At 39.0% G+C, this 19,657-nt stretch overlaps 2 protein-coding genes across 3 annotated transcripts in view; both read left to right on the top strand.

Annotated features, from left to right (window-relative positions):
- Window positions 1–5,753, top strand: part of bcr (BCR activator of RhoGEF and GTPase) — an 84,461-nt gene extending 78,708 nt beyond the window's left edge. The window contains 7 exon segments of the mRNA XM_079657312.1: window positions 636–695; window positions 934–1,043; window positions 2,058–2,197; window positions 3,088–3,222; window positions 3,326–3,431; window positions 4,006–4,168; window positions 4,272–5,753. Of these exon segments, the coding sequence (XP_079513438.1) occupies window positions 636–695; window positions 934–1,043; window positions 2,058–2,197; window positions 3,088–3,222; window positions 3,326–3,431; window positions 4,006–4,168; window positions 4,272–4,361 (804 nt within the window). The 3' untranslated portion in view covers window positions 4,362–5,753.
- Window positions 5,754–8,988: 3,235 nt separating this feature from the next.
- On the top strand, window positions 8,989–18,129 carry adora2ab (adenosine A2a receptor b). Of its 2 annotated transcripts, XM_079656974.1 has the most exons (6): window positions 8,989–9,229; window positions 9,806–9,973; window positions 11,922–12,468; window positions 12,566–12,697; window positions 15,943–16,046; window positions 16,537–18,129. In XM_079656974.1, exons 3-6 carry the CDS (start codon window positions 12,269–12,271, stop codon window positions 17,511–17,513), a joined length of 1,413 nt encoding a protein of 470 aa, XP_079513100.1. In that variant the 5' UTR covers window positions 8,989–9,229; window positions 9,806–9,973; window positions 11,922–12,268; the 3' UTR covers window positions 17,514–18,129. The 2 variants fall into 2 exon arrangements, with proteins under 2 accessions (XP_079513100.1, XP_079513099.1); XM_079656973.1 differs by lacking the exon at window positions 9,806–9,973.
- The last annotated feature ends 1,528 nt before the right edge of the window (window positions 18,130–19,657 follow it).

Here is a 19,657-nt window from a genome sequence, read left to right as displayed (position 1 = left end):
CTCTTTGGCTTAATGACTACATTTCAAACACACGCATGAGTTATTCATATATTTTTGGTAAAACAAAAAGTAAATTCCAACAGATAGGTAGTTATTTATTTAATCATGGGAAAACCAATTGAGATCAAGACTCTCTTTCAAAATGGTACCGTGCATATACATAATTTAAAAAAAGTGCTAAAATGTACATTATTTTGACAACTGATTAACTCCAAATGTTAAACCATTTCACATTTCACACCAGTTGAGTAAAAAAGGACAAGTTCTTTATATATAATACTATTTATTGTACTTGAACTGAAGGAAGTACATCTCAATATTAAATTCAAGTATTAACTATAGCTTTCAAATAAGTGTAGTAGACTTAAAAAGTGAATGTTTAATGTCTAAAATGTAGTAGAAACTGTAAATTGTCCTTAAGTCTATCACTTGATTTAATGTACATACTGTTGGTGTACATGGGTACTTCTAACCACCGCACATGGTAAACCAAACTAATCACCCAGCATGATCTAACAGCCTGGTAATGATTATCTCAAAGAATCAATTGTGTGGATGTGCTGAAATATTACCTATCTTCAAATGAAATATCATTAATGCTTATTTGTATTGTCCTTTTGTGTCGCCTCCTCCAGCTTGACCCTGCATCTCTCCAAGGCAAAGACTGGCAGAGAACAGTTATTCCAATGAACGGGGTGAGTACGCATTGTTATAATTACTTTCCTTTATTTAAACATCAATTGTTCTCAGGTGTAACTCTAGCTCCAATACATGTATGTTAAAGTAGCACACAGCAGTAAGGACGTGGTTCAGCAGTTCATTTGAGTCTACATCTGGTTTTTACATGGCTGGATTTCCTCAAGATCTGCAAAAGCCGTTGCAGATGGCTCGTAACAACCTGTTTTAACGTTGAGCCCTTTTTTCCTGTGTCAGATCGAGGTTAAACTTTCAATAAAGTTCACCACCCGAGAGTTCAGCCTGCAGAGGATGCCCTCCCGGAAACCAATGGGCGTGTTCGGAGTCAAGATCTCCACCGTGACCAAGTGAGTTCACATTTCAACACGCAGCTCTCTACTGTTTAACTCTAGTTCTACTTCTTCTTGCCTGTTTTTGTTGGGGGCCTTATCAAGTATCGCTTGGCAGAACATAACAGACAATATCTTAACATATGAGATGTGAGAATGAGTAGATTTTTTGCATTTAAAGGCAGTGGCTTTAACGGACAACAAAAACTGAAACTAGAGGCCCTGAAACTAAGATAATAAAATGTCCCAATTACACAAATTAAGCAAATTAAGATAATAAATCACAATTTAGGAATCTAGCTGAACTGTGATGTGAGATTGAAGAGCATACAAAAAACACCTATTATACAAAAATACAAAACGATGTATTTCTAAATAATTTATTTGGTCAAATTAAGTTAGGAGGAAAATGAGGCAATGCAAGTTTATTTATAAAGCACCGTTCAACACAAGGCAATTCAAAGTGCTTTACAAAAATGAAAACATTAAAATAGTAGAGCAGAAACACATTTTAAAATGGCATGTAAAAACTGTCATTAAAGAGATTCAAAGAGAATCAAATAAGGATAAAACAAGCTAATATATAAATACATGAATAAAAGTTACAGTGCAGTGTGAGATATGAATAGTTCAATTAAAAGCAGCGGCAAAAAGAAAAGTCTTCAGCCTAGATTTAAAAGTAGTAAGAGTTGCAGCAGACCTGAAGGATTCTGGGAGTTTGTTCCAGATAAATGGAGCTATTAGAAGCCTTAGTGTGTTGCGTGGTTGCGGCCATTGTTGTCCCTGATGGGCGACATAAATTAGGATTAGAGATAATGAGTACGCTAACTAGATTTAGCAGCAAAAACAAATCAGTGTTGCAGAGCCTGAAGCGGTCATTCTAACAATGCAAAACAAAGCATTCCGTTTTTAGCCTTCTTCATTTCCTTTTGTCTCGATAAAAAAAAACATTCGTTGCTTTCTGTTTTCCTGCTGGTAAGAGTTTTACCAATATAAACTGCGTGTTAATCAATAATTTCTTTCTCCATCCAGGCGAGAGCGCTCCAAGGTGCCCTACATCGTCCGGCAGTGTCTAGAGGAGATTGAGAGGAGGGGGATGGAGGAGGTGGGCATCTACCGAGTGTCAGGAGTGGCCACTGACATTCAGGCCCTGAAGACCGCATTTGACACCAGTGAGTATTCCCTTCATCTACATACAGTGTATGCTTTGTTTTAATGATGTAATGAGGTCAAATGTGTACTTTTGTCCCTTTTAAACCGATCAATATGACCATATTTCAGGTCAAATCCAATGTTTTTTCGTTTTTTTTACAAGTCTTTTTATTTCATTATAGTGTACAGTAATCGATGCCATTTCATTTATATTGTAATATCACAGTACACTCACTGCACTCCCCCCTCCCTCCCTCCCTCCCTCCCTCCCTCCACCCGCACATGCCCACACAGGCGAGACCAAAACAAAAAATGCTTATCAATATAACTTAAACAACAGGGCCATTAAAATAAACAGAAAACAGAAAAGGAAAAAAACAAACAGTTTTTATGTGAAATTAACGAAAGACATACGACTAAAACTTAACTAAAATCTTAATCGAAGCCAAATAAATTGGATGACAAAAAGATTATGTTTAGTTTTAATATGTACAATATTAAATATGCCAAAGATATAGATTCTCTTAACATCCCATTTTGTGAGATGAATACTGTAACTGCCTTGCATTTCTAGAAACAATTCTGAGATTGATCCTCACCTGAAGGAAACTTTTTTTTAAATCTTTCTATTTCTGTTGATCAGGTGATCATTATTGTAGCTGTGTGGCTAACTGTGAGCTAACAAGAATGAAGTGGTTTCTCTGATGTGAAATGATTAGCCAGATTTATGAACTTAACATGTTTGTGTCGGCTAATCGTATATGTATCTTGTGTGGATTGTGTGTACCGGTATATTGCGGTTTCAGAATGAGCAGATGGCAACTGCTGCTTGTTTTGAGGTGTTTTCCAATCTTATGGTGTCCCTTTTGGACCCTCCTGTCTTCATGTCGTTCTTGCTTCTCTCCTGCAGACCACAAAGACGTGTCAGTGATGATGAGTGAGATGGATGTCAACGCCATCGCTGGGACCTTGAAGCTTTACTTCAGAGAGCTGCCAGAGCCGCTCTTCACTGATGATCTCTACCCTAACTTTGCAGGCGGCATTAGTAAGTCCCAGGGATATTGACATTCTCAAATATATCTAATTACTGGTGATTGCAGCTTGATTGGCAGGATGTGAAACAATCTAATTATTTTCTCTCTGTGCAGACCTGTCTGACAGTGTTGCCAAAGAGAGCTGCATGTTGAACTTACTGCTGTCACTGCCGGAGCCCAACCTGGTCACATTCCTATTCCTGTTGGATCACATGAAGAGGTAAGGAAACACACACATCCTTTCAAATCATGTAGACAGGAATGCTAACATATGCAGAGAAAAAAACAAGCCATAAAAATACAGGTGGTGCATTCAACTGTGATTTCTGAGAAATATACATCAGAATCAGATTCATTCATCTGTACCCTGGTAGAAATGAGATTTTTTGACAGTTGCTCCATTTAAGATTAAAATACAAAGTTAAAACAAAATAAAATAGAATACACATATGAATATAAACATAACTTAAAGTAAAAATGTGCAATAAGTAGAGAATATTTGTTATATTAGCATATGAAAATGTACAAATTGAACTACAATATATAACTAAAAATGTTATACTACAATATATATATATATAATGTTGGGAGAAGTACTCAAATCTTGTCCTTAAGTAAAAGTAGAAGTAACATAGCGTAGGAATACTATTAAGTAAAAGTCCTGCATTCTAAATGTTACTCAAGTAAAAGTAGAAAAGTATTTGCATCAAAATATACTTAAAGTACCAAAAGTACATATGATCTCTTGTCATCTCTCTATGCCACTAACAGACGTCATGTCTTCTTCTCCTCAGGGTGGCAGATAAGGAGAGCATCAACAAGATGTCTCTCCACAACTTGGCGACAGTTTTCGGACCGACCTTGCTGAGGCCTTCCGAGAAGGACAGCAAGATCCCCGCAAACCCCACCCAGCCAATCAGCATGGGGGACAGCTGGTCCCTGGAAGTCATGGCGCAGGTTGGTCTCGTTCTGGCATTTCATCTTTGATTTTCAGAGTTCTATCTAAAAGCTTGTCCATCTAAAACCTCATATGTCTCTTCTGTTTTGTATTCGCTCGCAGGTCCAGGTGTTGCTGTACTTCCTCCAGCTGGAGACGATCCCCACCCCGGACAGTAAAAGACAGAGCATCCTCTTCTCCACTGAAGTATAGAGCTAATATTGACTCTGATTCTTTGACCATGGAGGAGAGAAACGAGACGGACCGTGGCTCAAAGTGAGCCTATAGTAGGATGTTTTTTAATTGACTGACCAGACTCTTGCAGATGGAAAAGATTGTCTCTGGTGATGCCTGCCCTCCTCAAACACAAGAGGGCGCCATTGGACCTCCGAACCTCTGAGGATGCGAGGGTGTTCATATCTCTCATTACATGATATTTAGTAAGATTCCTTCATTGACTACATTCACCATCTACATTTCTCCACCACGCTCTTTGTTGGTCTTTACAGCTTTAACGCAATTGTGGTTCAAAAATCCAAGATCAATGTCAGTCCATAAGAGAAGAAAACACATCTTTCCTGATCCTTGAATTAGTTTGCCATCAAATCTGAATTTCCGTGTAAGTTTGTGTTTGCGTTGTTCTCTATCTGTGTTTATTTTGGACAATCATCTACTCAAGACTTGTCATTGATCCATCTCAAACATTGCTTCATTTCCTGATGAGGTCAATCCTAACTGTGTCTTTACATCATCTCAGCCCATTGTTTCTGAGAAAGACAAGAGAACACATTTATAGGAGTTGACGATCGGCGCGATACTGGCTTTCGTTCTTTGGGTGAAGAAGCCAACACCTGTATGGTTTAGTGTTTACAACGTAAACAAACCCAGATGGGAGTCGGAGACAAATGCTACAGCTTGAAGAAGAACAAAAAAAAGGAACCTGATGATTAGTAATACACTGCAATCTGTCTGCCTGCGGTTTTCACGACCATAAAAGCAAAATGTCCTCTATTTGTGTTGTTTGTGTCTCAAGGTAGTCTTCAGCTCGAATACCCAGGAAGCAATATATTTTCTAACATAGGAAGTGTCTGTGTTCATATCGTTGCTGAGGAAAAGTCCTTCTTACTGTAACATAGGACATCTTGCCAAAAGTAATATGTTTTTTGTTTGTTTCTATACAAAAAAGGAGGCGGTTGTATTTACAGATACAGTATGTACATAATCTTAAATATTTCTTTCTTTTTGTTTAACAGTATAATCATTGATGCTATTATTGTAATTTATTTTGGGGGGGGGAAGGGGTCGGTTTGTTTTTCTATGTGAGCTCTTTTTCTGTTTTGATTCTGAAAGTGGTAGGTCTTAGCCTTGACTTTGAGTCTTGCAGTAAATAAGCAGGATTTAGCCTTGTTCTTATAGAAACTACTCAGCTGTTCTGTCCAGCCTCTTGATTATTCATTTAGATATTATTATTGAAGGTAACACACACATTGTAGTTACATACTGTATGCTGCTGTGGAAAAGGCACAAGCTCTTTAACGGCTGGGCGTTCCTCGGCAAAAAAAAACGTCTCGCATCCAGAGACCGTCGCCTGTCTAGTGTAGACAATATGCAATGTCATAATAGAGCACACACACTCACACACATATGACATTGTCTCATGTTGTACCATTTAATCATTGGCTGCAGAAGTGCACTCACGCAATGTTAGAAACTACTGTATTACAATTGAAGTGACCTGAGCACTCTGCATTTATGTCCAATGAAGAGCATATCTGTTGGTTTTTATGAAGGAATATTAATTTTGTTTCATCTTCTCCTGAACGGCGAAATGTCTCTATAATCCTTTGTCCCTTTCAATGTTCTTCATACGGTTAAGCATGAAGGTGTCCAACTCGATGGCCATTTTAAAAGAAAGCTCTTAAGATGTGTTTTTGATTCTAAAAAGTACATATTTCTCATTTTGATTTCAGTTTCCTAGATTTAACATGCAGGCATGTTTTATTGTTTTGTTTTTTATTTTTGTGTTATTGCTGTCTTTTTCACAGTTGTGTCATCATGTGGGATGTTTGTAACTCGTGAGTATCTGGTTTACATTATCGCAGCATATCCTTCTCATGCCTAGGGTAAATATCACGGTTGTTCCTCTCGAATATCTTAGATATAAAACTATCACCGTTTGAACAGTTAACTGGATCGGATAAGGGCTTGTGTCCATGTTTGAGATGACTTATGGGAGTCAATGTTATTGATAACACATTTTAAGTTAACATAAATGTCTTTGGACTTTTTAAGGCAAGAGAAGTCATTCTCAGATACATATCAACTCTCTAAATCTTAAGTCACTCGATAAATAAATATACATAAAACATCATTATTATATCAACCCAAATGATGTTAAGCTTTTATTCTGAAAGTCTTCATGCCTTCAGTCCCTTTATGTACTTCCACACGTTTTGGCCTACTGTAGCATGCTCACATTGTTTCATCCTCTATATGTCAGGATGTGAGACACCGGGTGAATCCACCACTCATTCATTCGTCTGTCACCCTTTAAAACAAGTCCCGATTGCCTACCCTATCGTGCCTCAACACTTTTTTTTTTTTTTGTTAAGCGCCTGTACTCTGAAACGTTGTTCAGTCTCCTGTTGCCTTTGCTGAGGACAGCCACACACCTTCCATCTCTTAAAGACTAAGACAGGACCTTAACCTTAAGCACGGTCTTAGCTCATACTGTACATGCTCTACTGTCACCTTCCTCGTACTGTGATGCTGTCATTTTAAAAAGTCAGTCTTAAAACATTTTCGTCCTTGTTTTGGCTCTTAAACTTTCAGCTCCTTTGAATGCCTTTTAATCTAATTTATTTATGTTTTGTCCCTGTTTGGTATAAGAAGGTCTCCTAGTTCTATTTATTTATGATATAATATCATCTGAAGCTATATTAATGTATATGGTGTGCTTTCTTTGGGAAAACGTACGTCTTATTTTACTGTTTGTTGATATTTTGTCCCAGAATCACAACCCCTCCAAACACCTACGAAAGCCCATTTCTCATCTCTGTAGTTTGACGTGTTGTACAACTTGTTGTACAGACTGCCCACTGTGAGTGTTTAGCTATTTGATTAAATAACTGAATAGCAGATGCAGGTTCTTGTCAATTGAAAAAGGTAGATTCACAGAATTCAGAGTTCTCTCATTTTCCACAAAGTTGTATAATATGTATTATACTAGAGAGTACATTATCTGGTTTCCGTTATTATTTATTTTGGCGTCCGCTGACGTATGATCGTTAAGAGTTGAGCCGGTACGCCTCTAGTCTCTTTGAAAAGACAAGCTGTCAGTGTATGGTAGAGGAGATAAGAGTCTTATATTGCTCTAAAATCTGCATTGTTTTTGGTCTGTTGATTGTCAGTGTAACTGCATGTACCCTCCATAACCTCAGTCCCTCTGTACATGAAAAAGTAAATACAACAAAAAAGGTTTAATTTATCTGTTGAATAGCCTGAAGATGTGGAACATATTGCTCTATATGAAAGTCCTCCTCCATTTATTGCATATGGTAATTATCACATTCCCATAATACTGTCAAATGACCCTCTGCTGCCACTTCTACGCCACCAGACTTACATTAAGTTAGACTCCCTGACTCTTTGGAAATATACCCGTTTTGATTTTATTTGGCACACAATGTTAAGCTGAGAATGAAACTTGCTGACCAACCACAAACACTTTCTCTTTACCTTCTGCGATTTTTGAACTCTTGTTCCTCTTGTTCAATATTCAGTGTTCTGCTTGTAGAACTGTAACAAAGGAATACTGTATTCTGAGGGAAAACATGTTTGGAAGGCATTTGCAGCCTATGTTTGTACACAAAAATGTTAAATAAAATCTCCTTGTATCTACATAGAATGATTTTTGGTTTTCGTTTTTTAAACTTCTGATTAATTCTGCAGCCTGGTCGCTTTTCAGGTGGAAATGATTGCACTGAACAACATGTTAGACGAAAACAGCATGAAACAATAAAATGTTTACAGGTTAGTGTAATTCTTCCTGACATGTGTATCAGCAGGACACCTATTCTGGGTTTTTAAATCTTCTATAAAACATCTGAGCTTTCCATTTGATAATCGTATTTAGAAGTGAATCATGGATCTGACTGATGAGCAGTAAAACTACTAATGCAAGTCTAAAGAAATGGGTCTTTACAAATTAATAAGTATGTTAACATGTGAGTCAGATTAGGCTCATAGTATTAATGGCAATGTTATTTCAGAGAGGGATGAAGACAAGCAAAGAGAGCAACTAGATAAAAGCATAAATTATATTCAATCTTAACTTCTTAACTTGAATTATGAAATAGATGTTAGGAAATCCAACAGGCCACTTGTGTCATCAAACGTAGCAGAGGTTTTACATTACATCGCAAATAAAAATAAAGTTTAAAGGTCTCTGAATACATAATTTACAATGTATTAAGGCACATAACCATGAAACATTCAAACAATACAATCCTCACATTTGTCTGCGTATTTGACTTTTACGCACAGCCTCATTTACAACAAACCAAAAATGGGCGTGGTTTTGAGGGTGTGCACGTGGACTCAGAATTGGCTTTCTCCTGGGGTTTCTTTCGCGTTTTGTAACACATGTTTAATGTGAAACTTATCATCGAAAAATGTTTGTACCTTTATTCCACCTATTTTGACGGTATCTTATTTTCATTTAATTTCCCCGGCCTCTTTCACTTTCCAGCCGTTCATACGTCACTATTCACCACAAGACCACCCTCCTCAACCAACACACCCACACATGATATATACACACACGCGCGCAGGAGAGAGAAAGAGGCACGCGCTTCTATTGTATTGCAGCGTGTGTGTGTGTGTGGCTCACCTTCAGAACTTCCCCTGAACCACCGATCATCAGTCACTGTGACAATCCAGTCACATATCACAGGATTTACAACGTATTCATTTTTCGTTCCGTGTCTGTCACTTTCCATTTAAGTTTCTGGGGATATCCGCCTATTGCGTTCTTATACACGTTGATTAGGAGGAAAGACTTCTTATTTCCACTCTTAAAGGTAAGAAATGTTTTCTGCTTGTTCAGGCTATGTTTTAAATGTGTGTCAGATGATGTCTAAGAAAAGTAGTTACATTGACCAGGTGTTTTTTTCCATAACCAATGCGCGAAGATTACGTTTATTAATTGAACATAAGTAACTATTGGTTATTCTAACCATGGAAGATTTCAATGTGTCTAGGTTGTGGAGTTTTTCATAGCAATACATTTAAGAATTAGATGGTTCAAGTCTAATCAATGTAGCCTATACCTGATATTGCATCAACCCAGTACTTTGTGTGAATAGCTGTAATTATGAAAGTGTGTGTATTTATCTCTCTTTATAAGGCTGATAAATTGATGAACGTCTGATCAGCATTTTGACAATCACTATCAATTAACATCTACTGTCATAACAAAACTTTCCCTGCAGTGATTGTTCATTATTAGCCCAGCTAATGTTTCTGTTGTCTTATATGTTCTTGGTATCAAGAGTCCACAACATGATGTGTGGGCCTCCCTCATTAGTTATAAACACAGAACCTTTGCCAATAATAATACAGCAGCTTTTCATTTTGTTTTCCTATGCCTTTGGTAGAGCTGGTGCATTGATTGACATGGCAGAGACAGATCAGCCTCTAGCAGGATGTGCATGTTCTTATCACTTCCTCCAAGCCTTAATGCACATTTAGCCCTGATCATAATAAAGGAGAGTCGTTTCTCATTAAAGCAGACAACTGGAAGAAGGTTAAACAAGAAGAATCATGTAAGTTCTTGTTTTATTGTACCACTTTCTTCTATTTTCAAAATGTTGCAGCAACTTGAGGTTTTAAATGGTTGGGTGTTATAGCTTTCTAGAAATGCTGCATAAAGCTTGTTCTTTTTAATTCCTTTGGCTTGTGAGAAAGTTTAAACAATAGAGAAAAAGCACAACTTTGGTCCGACGTACTGCCAATCAGGATCATAGCTGTAGAGCTAATACAAAACTATGTGAGAACAACACAGCAAGTTTGGTGGAAGCACAATGTGTGGAAGGAAAGTTAATCTACATGTTTTCAGTTTTCTTTATATTTTCAACTCTATGGCAATGTGTCTCTATATTTCCTATGACTATGAGGTCGTGTGAGGTCTTTTACCAATCTTTTTTCATATACAGTACAATTATAGCCAGTTTATTCGAGAAATAATATGTCTTTCTAATCAGGCACAATCCTGAACCTCAACAGATAGGAAGATTGAAGATTCAATATGGAATCTAAACAAATAACCCACACTTTGGTTAGATGTGGATTTCCATACACTTCATAGTTTAATATTACTCAATAACTGAAGTGAACTGAGCTGAAACGTCGTCAATATAAACATTATAATCACAGCTTTTTCTTATGCAAAGCTACGGCCATTTTGCCCAAGATGTGGATGACATTTTTTGACACCCACTAAAGGTTGAATATTAAATTGAGGCTCAGTGAGCATCTTCATCGGCTCCAAGAATATCCCACAGTACATGAATGCTAAAGCTGATCAGATTGATTAGTCATTCTGTTATGAAATTACGCTCATCAGTGTCACATTCATCTTTGGATTCATTTCTGATACAGTGGCAGAGACATGCTAATGCAAGGCCCTGAAAAATAGGTCCCAGCATCGCTCGTGACAGATTTCCCTAATCGCTGTGCCAGGAACTAGTCCATATCAACAAATCATTCTTGTCCCCAATGTCACCAAGTTTACTCTGAACATATGTCTGCTTTGTGCGCTGTGCCTCATTTCAGGGAATTGAAGCGTTTCCAACAAGAGGAAGAAACTTGTGCCATTGGTCTTGAGTGCACTGATGTACAGCAGCATATTGTATACATGGTGATGCTTGTATTATAGGCTAACCCGTTCTGTTGGTATTGAGTTTTAAGGAAATGTCAAACAAATAGAAGAAATTGCATAAAAGCACAACAAAATTAAGCATTTTTCCCAAAGACATTTTCTAAATACACTAATCCCCCTGGTATTTCGCTAATCTGAAGCCACAGGCAACTGGCAACAACACAAATCCTTCAATTTACTTCCTTGTTATGATACAAAATATAGATTCAAACTGCTATAGGGAAAATCCATAATACTGCATAGTGTAGTATTACATTACATTGCATTTTTTTTTTTTTTAGTATCAATGCAGCCTTGGTTATTTTCTCACGTGATCTGGAAACACGTCTGTCTTCTCCCCTGAGCTATACCCCATTATTCATAAGTGAATAACTTGGCTTGCATTTCTCTCAGACTCCCTTTATAGAGGTTCAAGGTTCAAGGTTCTTTATTGTCAAACTAACATAGCTACAGAGTAATTATGCCGTTGAAAATCTTAGGTCGCTTCTCCAACAATGCAAGGTTGACATAAATGCAGTGATGATAGACCAACAAAGTGTTCAAGTGTTGGTACAATGGCTTTGAAATGTATAGGTGGTTTAATCTGTGGTATTCTCAGTGATTCTGGAGGAAAGCATGTCATTGACAGGAATGGTCAGTGTGTGGCAGATTTTCGGGAAACTTTTCCTGAAATAAAAGGTGCATTGTTGGACTGTCGGCTTTGGCCCTGTGTGGAAACAAACTGCACGCCTGTCTTCCAGAGATAGATTGCTTTTCGGACATGTGTGGTAGGCTGCAATCTGTTTGTACAGGCCAGATGACTGAGATTGTGTTCTCTCTCTCTCACTCTCCAGACCAGTGCTCTTAACTTGGCAGCCATCGGGCTAATCTCCCAGAGCCTTCCTCTTCAACATTTTGCCGCCATCTGAGGCAAAGTTGACCAAGCCGAACACAAAGGAGGTGAAGACGGCTGCAGAGAGAAATAGGAAGACTCACAGACTGAGTTACAGTAAACATTATGTCAGGTGTCATGTTTGTGGTGGCAACATCCTGCCTTGGCTATCCTCTGTTGACACTATCACTCTTTCCTCAAGGCGTACCATGGGGTTTGGCAAGGTGGTATTTTGTCTAAAAACAAGTCAAAGCAGCTGAGTTTGTGGAATGAAAACGCAAAGAAAGCAAATAATAAGAAAAAACAACCATGCCGGAGAATGACCAGCTGGTCTATATCGGCCTGGAGCTGGTAATCGCCTTACTGTCTGTGGCGGGAAACGTGCTGGTCTGCTGGGCCGTCTGCCTCAACTCCAATCTGCAGAGCATCACCAACTTCTTCGTGGTGTCACTGGCAGTGGCTGATATTGCTGTGGGGTTGCTGGCAATCCCTTTCGCTATCACTATAAGGTACTGCTCGCTGTTTCATTTAAGTTATAATTATGACTTAAATCCAATTGTGCCAATTCACTGGTTTTTAACACATTTTTTTGCAATCCCACATTAGTACCGGCTTCTGTGCAAACTTCTTTGGCTGCCTATTCATCGCTTGCTTCGTCCTCATCCTTACCCAGAGCTCCATCTTCAGCCTGCTGGCCATCGCCGCCGACCGCTACATTGCTATCAATAACCCACTCAGGTGAGAGGAAACAAAAAGGTCACATCAACTGAAACAAATAAGGTTTTCCACACTGTCACTTTCCCCACATACAGTGGGGCAAAAAAGTATTTAGTCAGCCACCAATTGTGCAAGTTCTCCCACTTAAAAAGATGAGAGAGGCTTGTAATTTTCATCCTAGGTATACCTCAACTATGAGAGACAAAATGAGAAATAAAAAATCCAGAAAATCACATTGTCTGATTTTTAAAGACTTTATTTGCAAATTATGGTGGAAGATAAGTATTTGGTCACCTACAAACAAACAAGATTTCTGGCTCTCACAGACCTGTAACTTCTTCTTTAAGAGCCTCCTCTGTCCTCCACTTGTTAACTGTATTAATGGCACCTGTTTGAACTCGTTATCAGTATAAAAGACACCTGTCCACAACCTCAAACAGTCACACTCCAAACTCCACTATAGCCAAGACCAAAGAGCTGTCAAAGGACACCAGAAACAAAATTGTAGACCTGCACCAGGCTGAGAAGACTGAATCTGCAATAGGTAAGCAGCTTTAGAAAATGGAAGACATACAAGACCACTGATAATCTCCCTCGATCTGGGGCTCCACGCAAGATCTCACCCCGTGGGGTCAAAATGATCACAAGAACGGTGAGCAAAAATCCCAGAACCACACGGGGGGACCTAGTCAATGACCTGCAGAGAGCTGGGACCAAAGTAACAAAGGCTACCATCAGTAACACACTACGCCGCCAGGGACTCAAATCCTGCAGTGCCAGACGTGTCCCCCTGCTTAAGCCAGTACATGTCCAGGCCCGTCTGAAGTTTGCTAGAGAGCATTTAGATGATCCAGAAGAGGATTGGGAGAATGTCATATGGTCAGATGAAACCAAAATAGAACTTTTTGGTAAAAACTCAACTAGACGTGTTTGGAGGAGAAAGAATGCTGAGTTGCATCCAAAGAACACCATACCTACTGTGAAACATGGGGGTGGAAACATCATGCTTTGGGGCTGTTTTTCTGCAAAGGGACCAGGACGACTGATCCGTGTAAAGGAAAGAATGAATGGGGCCATGTATCGTGAGATTTTGAGTGACAACCTCCTTCCATCAGCAAGGGCATTGAAGATGAAACGTGGCTGGGTCTTTCAGCATGACAATGATCCCAAACACACCGCCCGGGCTACGAAGGAGTGGCTTCGTAAGAAGCATATCAAGGTCCTGGAGTGGCCTAGCCAGTCTCCAGATCTCAACCCCATAGAAAATCTTTGGAGGGAGTTGAAAGTCTGTGTTGCCCAGCGACAGCCCCAAAACATCACTGCTCTAGAGGAGATCTGCATGGAGGAATGGGCCAAAATACCATCAACAGTGTGTGAAAACCTTGTGAAGACTTACAGAAAACGTTTGACCTCTGTCATTGCCAACAAAGGGTATATAACAAAGTATTGAGATGAACTTTTGTTATCGACCAAATACTTATTTTCCACCATAATTTAATAATAATCAGACAATGTGATTTTCAGGATCTTTTTTTCTCATTTTGTCTCGCATAGTTGAGGTATACCTAGGATGAAAATTACAGGCCTCTCATCTTTTTAAGTGGGAGAACTTGCACAATTGGTGGATGACTAAATACTTTTTTGCCCCACTGTATCTCTTCAGACTATTCAAATTTCTGGGACTTAATGATAGAGCTGAATTTTGTTTAGAAAGATATGATTTAGCTGTATTCATTTCAACACAATGCCGTTTACACACAAGTCAGAGGAGTGTGGGTAAACCATTAAACGTGACAAGCGTCCAAATTACAAATGCACTGTAGCAAAGCACATTAAATTATAGAAAGATATTATTACATTACAGATAATGTGGCCGGCTGTGTGCAGACATAGATGTATGCCTCCACAGGATTAATTAGGTTACTGTTTGTGTGCTGCTCAAGGGATAACATCTTCTAAAGAAATGTTCATGTAAATCAACACCATTTTAATTATATCTCTTTCAAACGGTCTCATTTATTTTAACAAAGCACACACATTTATGGCATTTTCACATACCATTAAGTTGTTGTTGAACTGTTTTAACCAAAGCCACTGTTATTTAGTCACAGTTGCATTCTTTACTCCTGCCATGAGAGGATTTTGCATGCGTTAAGCCATAGCAGGTGACACATTTGCATAAGCAGCAAGTTGCATAATGGCCTCTGTTGCGTGTTTGTTTGCTCGAGCTGGTGCCACAACCCCTGGCTGGCACCAAGGACCAGAGAGCTAATAATTCATCAGAGTTTTTAGAGGCTTAATATAGCCTGCTGGCCGCCATCCTGGCCGTGCAAAATCTCAGTCACATGGGACAATGGCTGTAGGTGAGGGGATGTTGTTACCAGGAATACTATGGTTATTCGTGTTGATTCTCAATTTGTATTCCTCCACTCAAATGTGTGCATTGCCTGTGTCTGAATGAATCAATGCTGCCAACACGGTCTTTAAAAGTGCCTGACAACCTGAGGATGAAGCAAAAATGTAATATTTAAAAGCTGGATTTTCTTAAAAGCAGGTCCAGTTTCTGGGTATTAATAACTCAAATGGCTTGCTTAAGTGACATCTGAGTTATTTATCAAAAATGTAAATGTTGTATGTCCTCGTGGCAGAAAAGGCTAACTTAAATATTATAATATAAAGCTATTGTATATTTTTGTTGACCTAATCTTATCAGCGACCTCATAGTAAGATAAATGTCCTCATTATTTTGCTCAAGTTGGTACTGTAAATCATGTGATTTTATTAAATGTTTGTATTTCACTGCATTGTTCAGAATCCCTTACAGTATATGACTATACTGAAGAAAACATCTTTAGGGTTCATCAAAAAGATGAGAAATACTTGTGCCGGTAAATGACAGTAGAGGAAGGAAGCGCCCTTTATTGCACACTTACTGTTGGTGTCAGTGTACTTACAAGGTGTCAAAAGTCATGCAGCAACATGCAGCACTGTTTCACTTCTTCACCTTTTAGCATGGATAGAAATGAGAATATATACTGGCATAAAAGCCTCAATCAAAATGGATTTAGTAATTTCATGTGTCTTTAAAATGCAGACAAAAGTACTGGAGAGGTTAGATTGCTGTAAGTGCTTACAGTTTATTTAAAAGCCAGTGATGCCAGTGTTCATTCAAATCACCAAATATTGACTTTGCCACACAGGGATACTATCACAAAGCGATTAGATAAAACAACTAATGTGTCATTCTGCTCTGCTCAACCATTTAGGTACAACAGCCTGGTGACAGGGCAGAGGGCAAAGGGCATCATCGCATTGTGCTGGGTCCTCTCAGTGGGCATCGGCCTGACACCAATCCTGGGCTGGAACACAGGTGGGAGTTTATTTGTTCTCCAAATGTAAACCTGACTTAACCATAAGCCTGTAGAAATAACATAAATGTGGCATCTGTTACATGGTTCAATGGTTTCTGAGTAGGTGTAATGGTTTGTTGAGGCTGGTCTACGTTTTGTTTCTTTGTCAGTTGTTAAAAGCCAGAAAATCTGAATGATGGGAAACAGTTCGCCAAAATAAACACATCTCCCAACAATCCCTGCTTTTAGCGTCAACTTCCAATTCCTAGAACAACCATTTTCAAAGTGAGGTTGAAAAAAGATGTTCAAACGCTCCTTGGGGAAAATGGAAGGATGCATTTGATTTGTATTTCTTGATATAAAGCTCAAATTCATTTCAGTACTAACAATTCAAAGAAATGTATCAGGCATTTTTGTCATCCAAAACCTAAAGCATGCAATTTTACTGATTTGTTTGACATTATATAAGATAAAACTGACGCTTAATTTCCATTACTCTTTGTTTTACAGGTTTGAACACAACCGCCCCAACCAGCAGCAAAATATGCCCTGAAGGTTTGACCGAGTGCCTGTTTGAAGGAGTGGTTACCCTGGACTACATGGTCTATTTCAATTTCTTCGGCTGTGTGCTGGTGCCCCTGTTGGTCATGCTGGTCATCTATGCCCATATCTTCATGGCTGCTCGACGCCAACTCCGACTGATGTGTCTCAAAGTCGCACACACGCCCGCTCCTGGAGTTATAACTTCATCGTCGAGCTCATCTCGTTCCACCCTGCAGAAGGAAGTTCACGCAGCCAAATCGTTGGCTATCATTGTCGGTTTGTTCGCATTGTGTTGGCTCCCGCTGCACATCATCAACTGTTTCAACCACCTGTGTCATGACTGTGGGCGCGTACATATCTGGGTAATGAACATTGCCATCATCCTTTCCCATGCTAACTCTGTGGTGAATCCCTTCATCTACGCGTATCGCATACGGGAGTTCAGGCAGACCTTTCGAAGGATCCTGTACCAGCAAATCCTCGGGCAGAGGGATGGACGTGGGTTTGTGAACGATTGTGGTGATGGCAGAAGTGTTGGGAAAAGCAGTTTCAGGCGGCGGACTTCTTCCCGTACCAGTAAAGAGGGTTCATCGAGTGGCACCGTAGTGAATAGTTACGTCCTGGACTCCAGTCCTGAGCGATCTACACCAAAAGCAACTCATGAAGCCTCTTGCCATTGGACATCAAATGTAGACACTGCACCAGGTAGTTACATACCTAACGGACAGCATCTGCAGGGTAGCCACCTTCCAGGAATTCAGCAGCCATGTATCACAGGCTTTGCTGCTCAGGATGGAGTCCAGTTGGTCTCCTATTTGAAGGGAACAACAGATGTTTTGGAGGTGAAAGACAGTGAAAATTGCATTGCTTTTGTAAATGTTCAGGCTTTTTCCCTTAAACAATCTGACTTTGAATATTCAACAGAGCTCACAAAAGTCTCATGACATAGATATTTAGGTATTTAAAGGGGACATATTATGCTCATGTCATACTTTGGTTTTCTAATGGAACATTTTTACATGCCTAAATGTTCAAAAAACACTTAATATATCTCCAACTGTCTTTGTGTGTCTGAAATGCTCTGTTTTACCGAAAGGGCCCAGTCTCCTCTGACTGACCCGCAGGTAAAGAACCCAGGGGAGCTAAATCTGAATGGTTTCTTGAATCCTATGTTTTCAGATCTAGGCAGTCCGCCCACTAGGGTGTATTATTTCACAGGTTGAGTGTAATAATTCCAGGAACCAATATGTGGAAATGGTATAATGATATGTCCTAAATAATATTCGAAAAATGTGTATATGCCATAGAAGCTATACAAGTCTGAAAACATAACAAAATGAAAAAGGATTAATAAAGCCTCAATAACACGCACGGTAACTGTAAGCATCTGTTGCTCTCTTTTTGTTGCCCACTTACTCTTTATATTCAACCAATTTTGAGACATAATGACATGCAGTACAATAACATATATGTGCTCTTTTTCTAAGCCAAATGCTTTTTCAACTGTACTGTATCTTGCATTTATATTTTCATTATACAATAAACATTTGAAACTTTGAATTGTATTTGTTTCATCAAGTCACTTTTTTAATGTTCATCTGTATTGTGTTACTCATCTGAAAATAAAACACTGACTCTTAAATACTAATTAGCACACTTTTTCATCAGCTGAGGACAATTCTTCTCTAGAAGATACCGGCTATGTGTTGAACAGACTGTTAAAGATGAAGCACTATAGTATGTCCTTCTAACAGCTGTAGGTAATGGTCTGAAGGAACCATACAACTCAACCCTCACAGACAACTTGGGGTAAACAATAAGATTGTTTGAAAGTGTGCATCATCTCTTGTTTAACAATCTGTTTAAAAGTAATTCCGCAGTGTGCTGGATAGCTACAGAACACTTGGTGTTGCTAGTTTGATCAGTGATTTGATAACTGCCAGGCAACAAGATGCTGCTTCAACAACTTCTTGACATAGAGTATGCGTCAACGGCATCCAATGTAAACCGAACACCCAAAATAAGGGCTCGTTTGATCTTTTCAAGCATCACTCCATATGCCAGTAGTGTGGCTACTCACACACACGCACACACACACTAACGTAAAGTACATACACATGACCGCAGATGACTCAGCGAATCAGCCAGAGGTGTTTACAGAGTAGCCCGGCGGCTGACGCCAGTCAATGACCCTAATGCAATGGAAATCAAATGAAGGGTCATTTCATGATGTGTTTTATTATGCCATTATGCTTTCCCAGTCCTCATTACAAAGCCATTGTGGGAAAAGCCTGCATTTAGCTACATTTACATGCCCAAAGACATGTCTGCAGAAATAAACACATATGGGTATGTCTCTAGATCATGTACTGTTTGTTTATTTTTAAACTTTGCATATCAGTTGTATATACTTTGTGGTCATGCACAGGCCAGGGTATTCAAATGGATGAAGCCATTTCACTTTCATGCTTTATTTTGTGTGTTCTATTTTGTTTAGCGTGATATAAGGGTTATACAATGATGTGGTCATGGGTGATGAGTAAACACAATAACAAACAAAAACAAATATAAAAGCAATGTTCGCTGAAGGTGAACTACATAGCAGCCGCCAAAGCTACCTCACTGGCTCCATCATTTGCTTTTGTCCACACACAAGGCTCTTTTAGGGTAGCCTTCATGTAAAGTATGGCATGATGGCCAGACTGGAAACCATCAGGTGGGCGTCTTGATAGTATGCCATTGAGTACTAAACAAATGTATTGTAAGCATCACCTTGGCATGCAAAATCTCTGCAAGCTGTTTTATAAAGAACAAACAATTAAGTAGAAAAACAAGGTGGGCAACAATGTTTGTTTTACGATTCTCTTTATGCTATCTCTCAATGTGATAGAGAGGAGACATAGACCTGGGAACGTTTATATAATGTCTAGTGTAAAGACTGTACACTGTAAATATTAAGGTATATACTTTATTTCAGTGAGAGACAAGTTTTTTTAATTGTATTTTAAAAAACAACCAACATAATAATACACGGTGACACACAAAGCTTAAAGAGGGATCACAAGGGGGGAGAGATAAGATAAGATGG

This window comes from Notothenia rossii, assembly GCF_949606895.1.
Source record: "Notothenia rossii genome assembly, chromosome: 11".
Lineage (NCBI taxonomy): Eukaryota > Metazoa > Chordata > Actinopteri > Perciformes > Nototheniidae > Notothenia > Notothenia rossii.
This window is presented reverse-complemented; position numbering and strand designations above follow the sequence as displayed.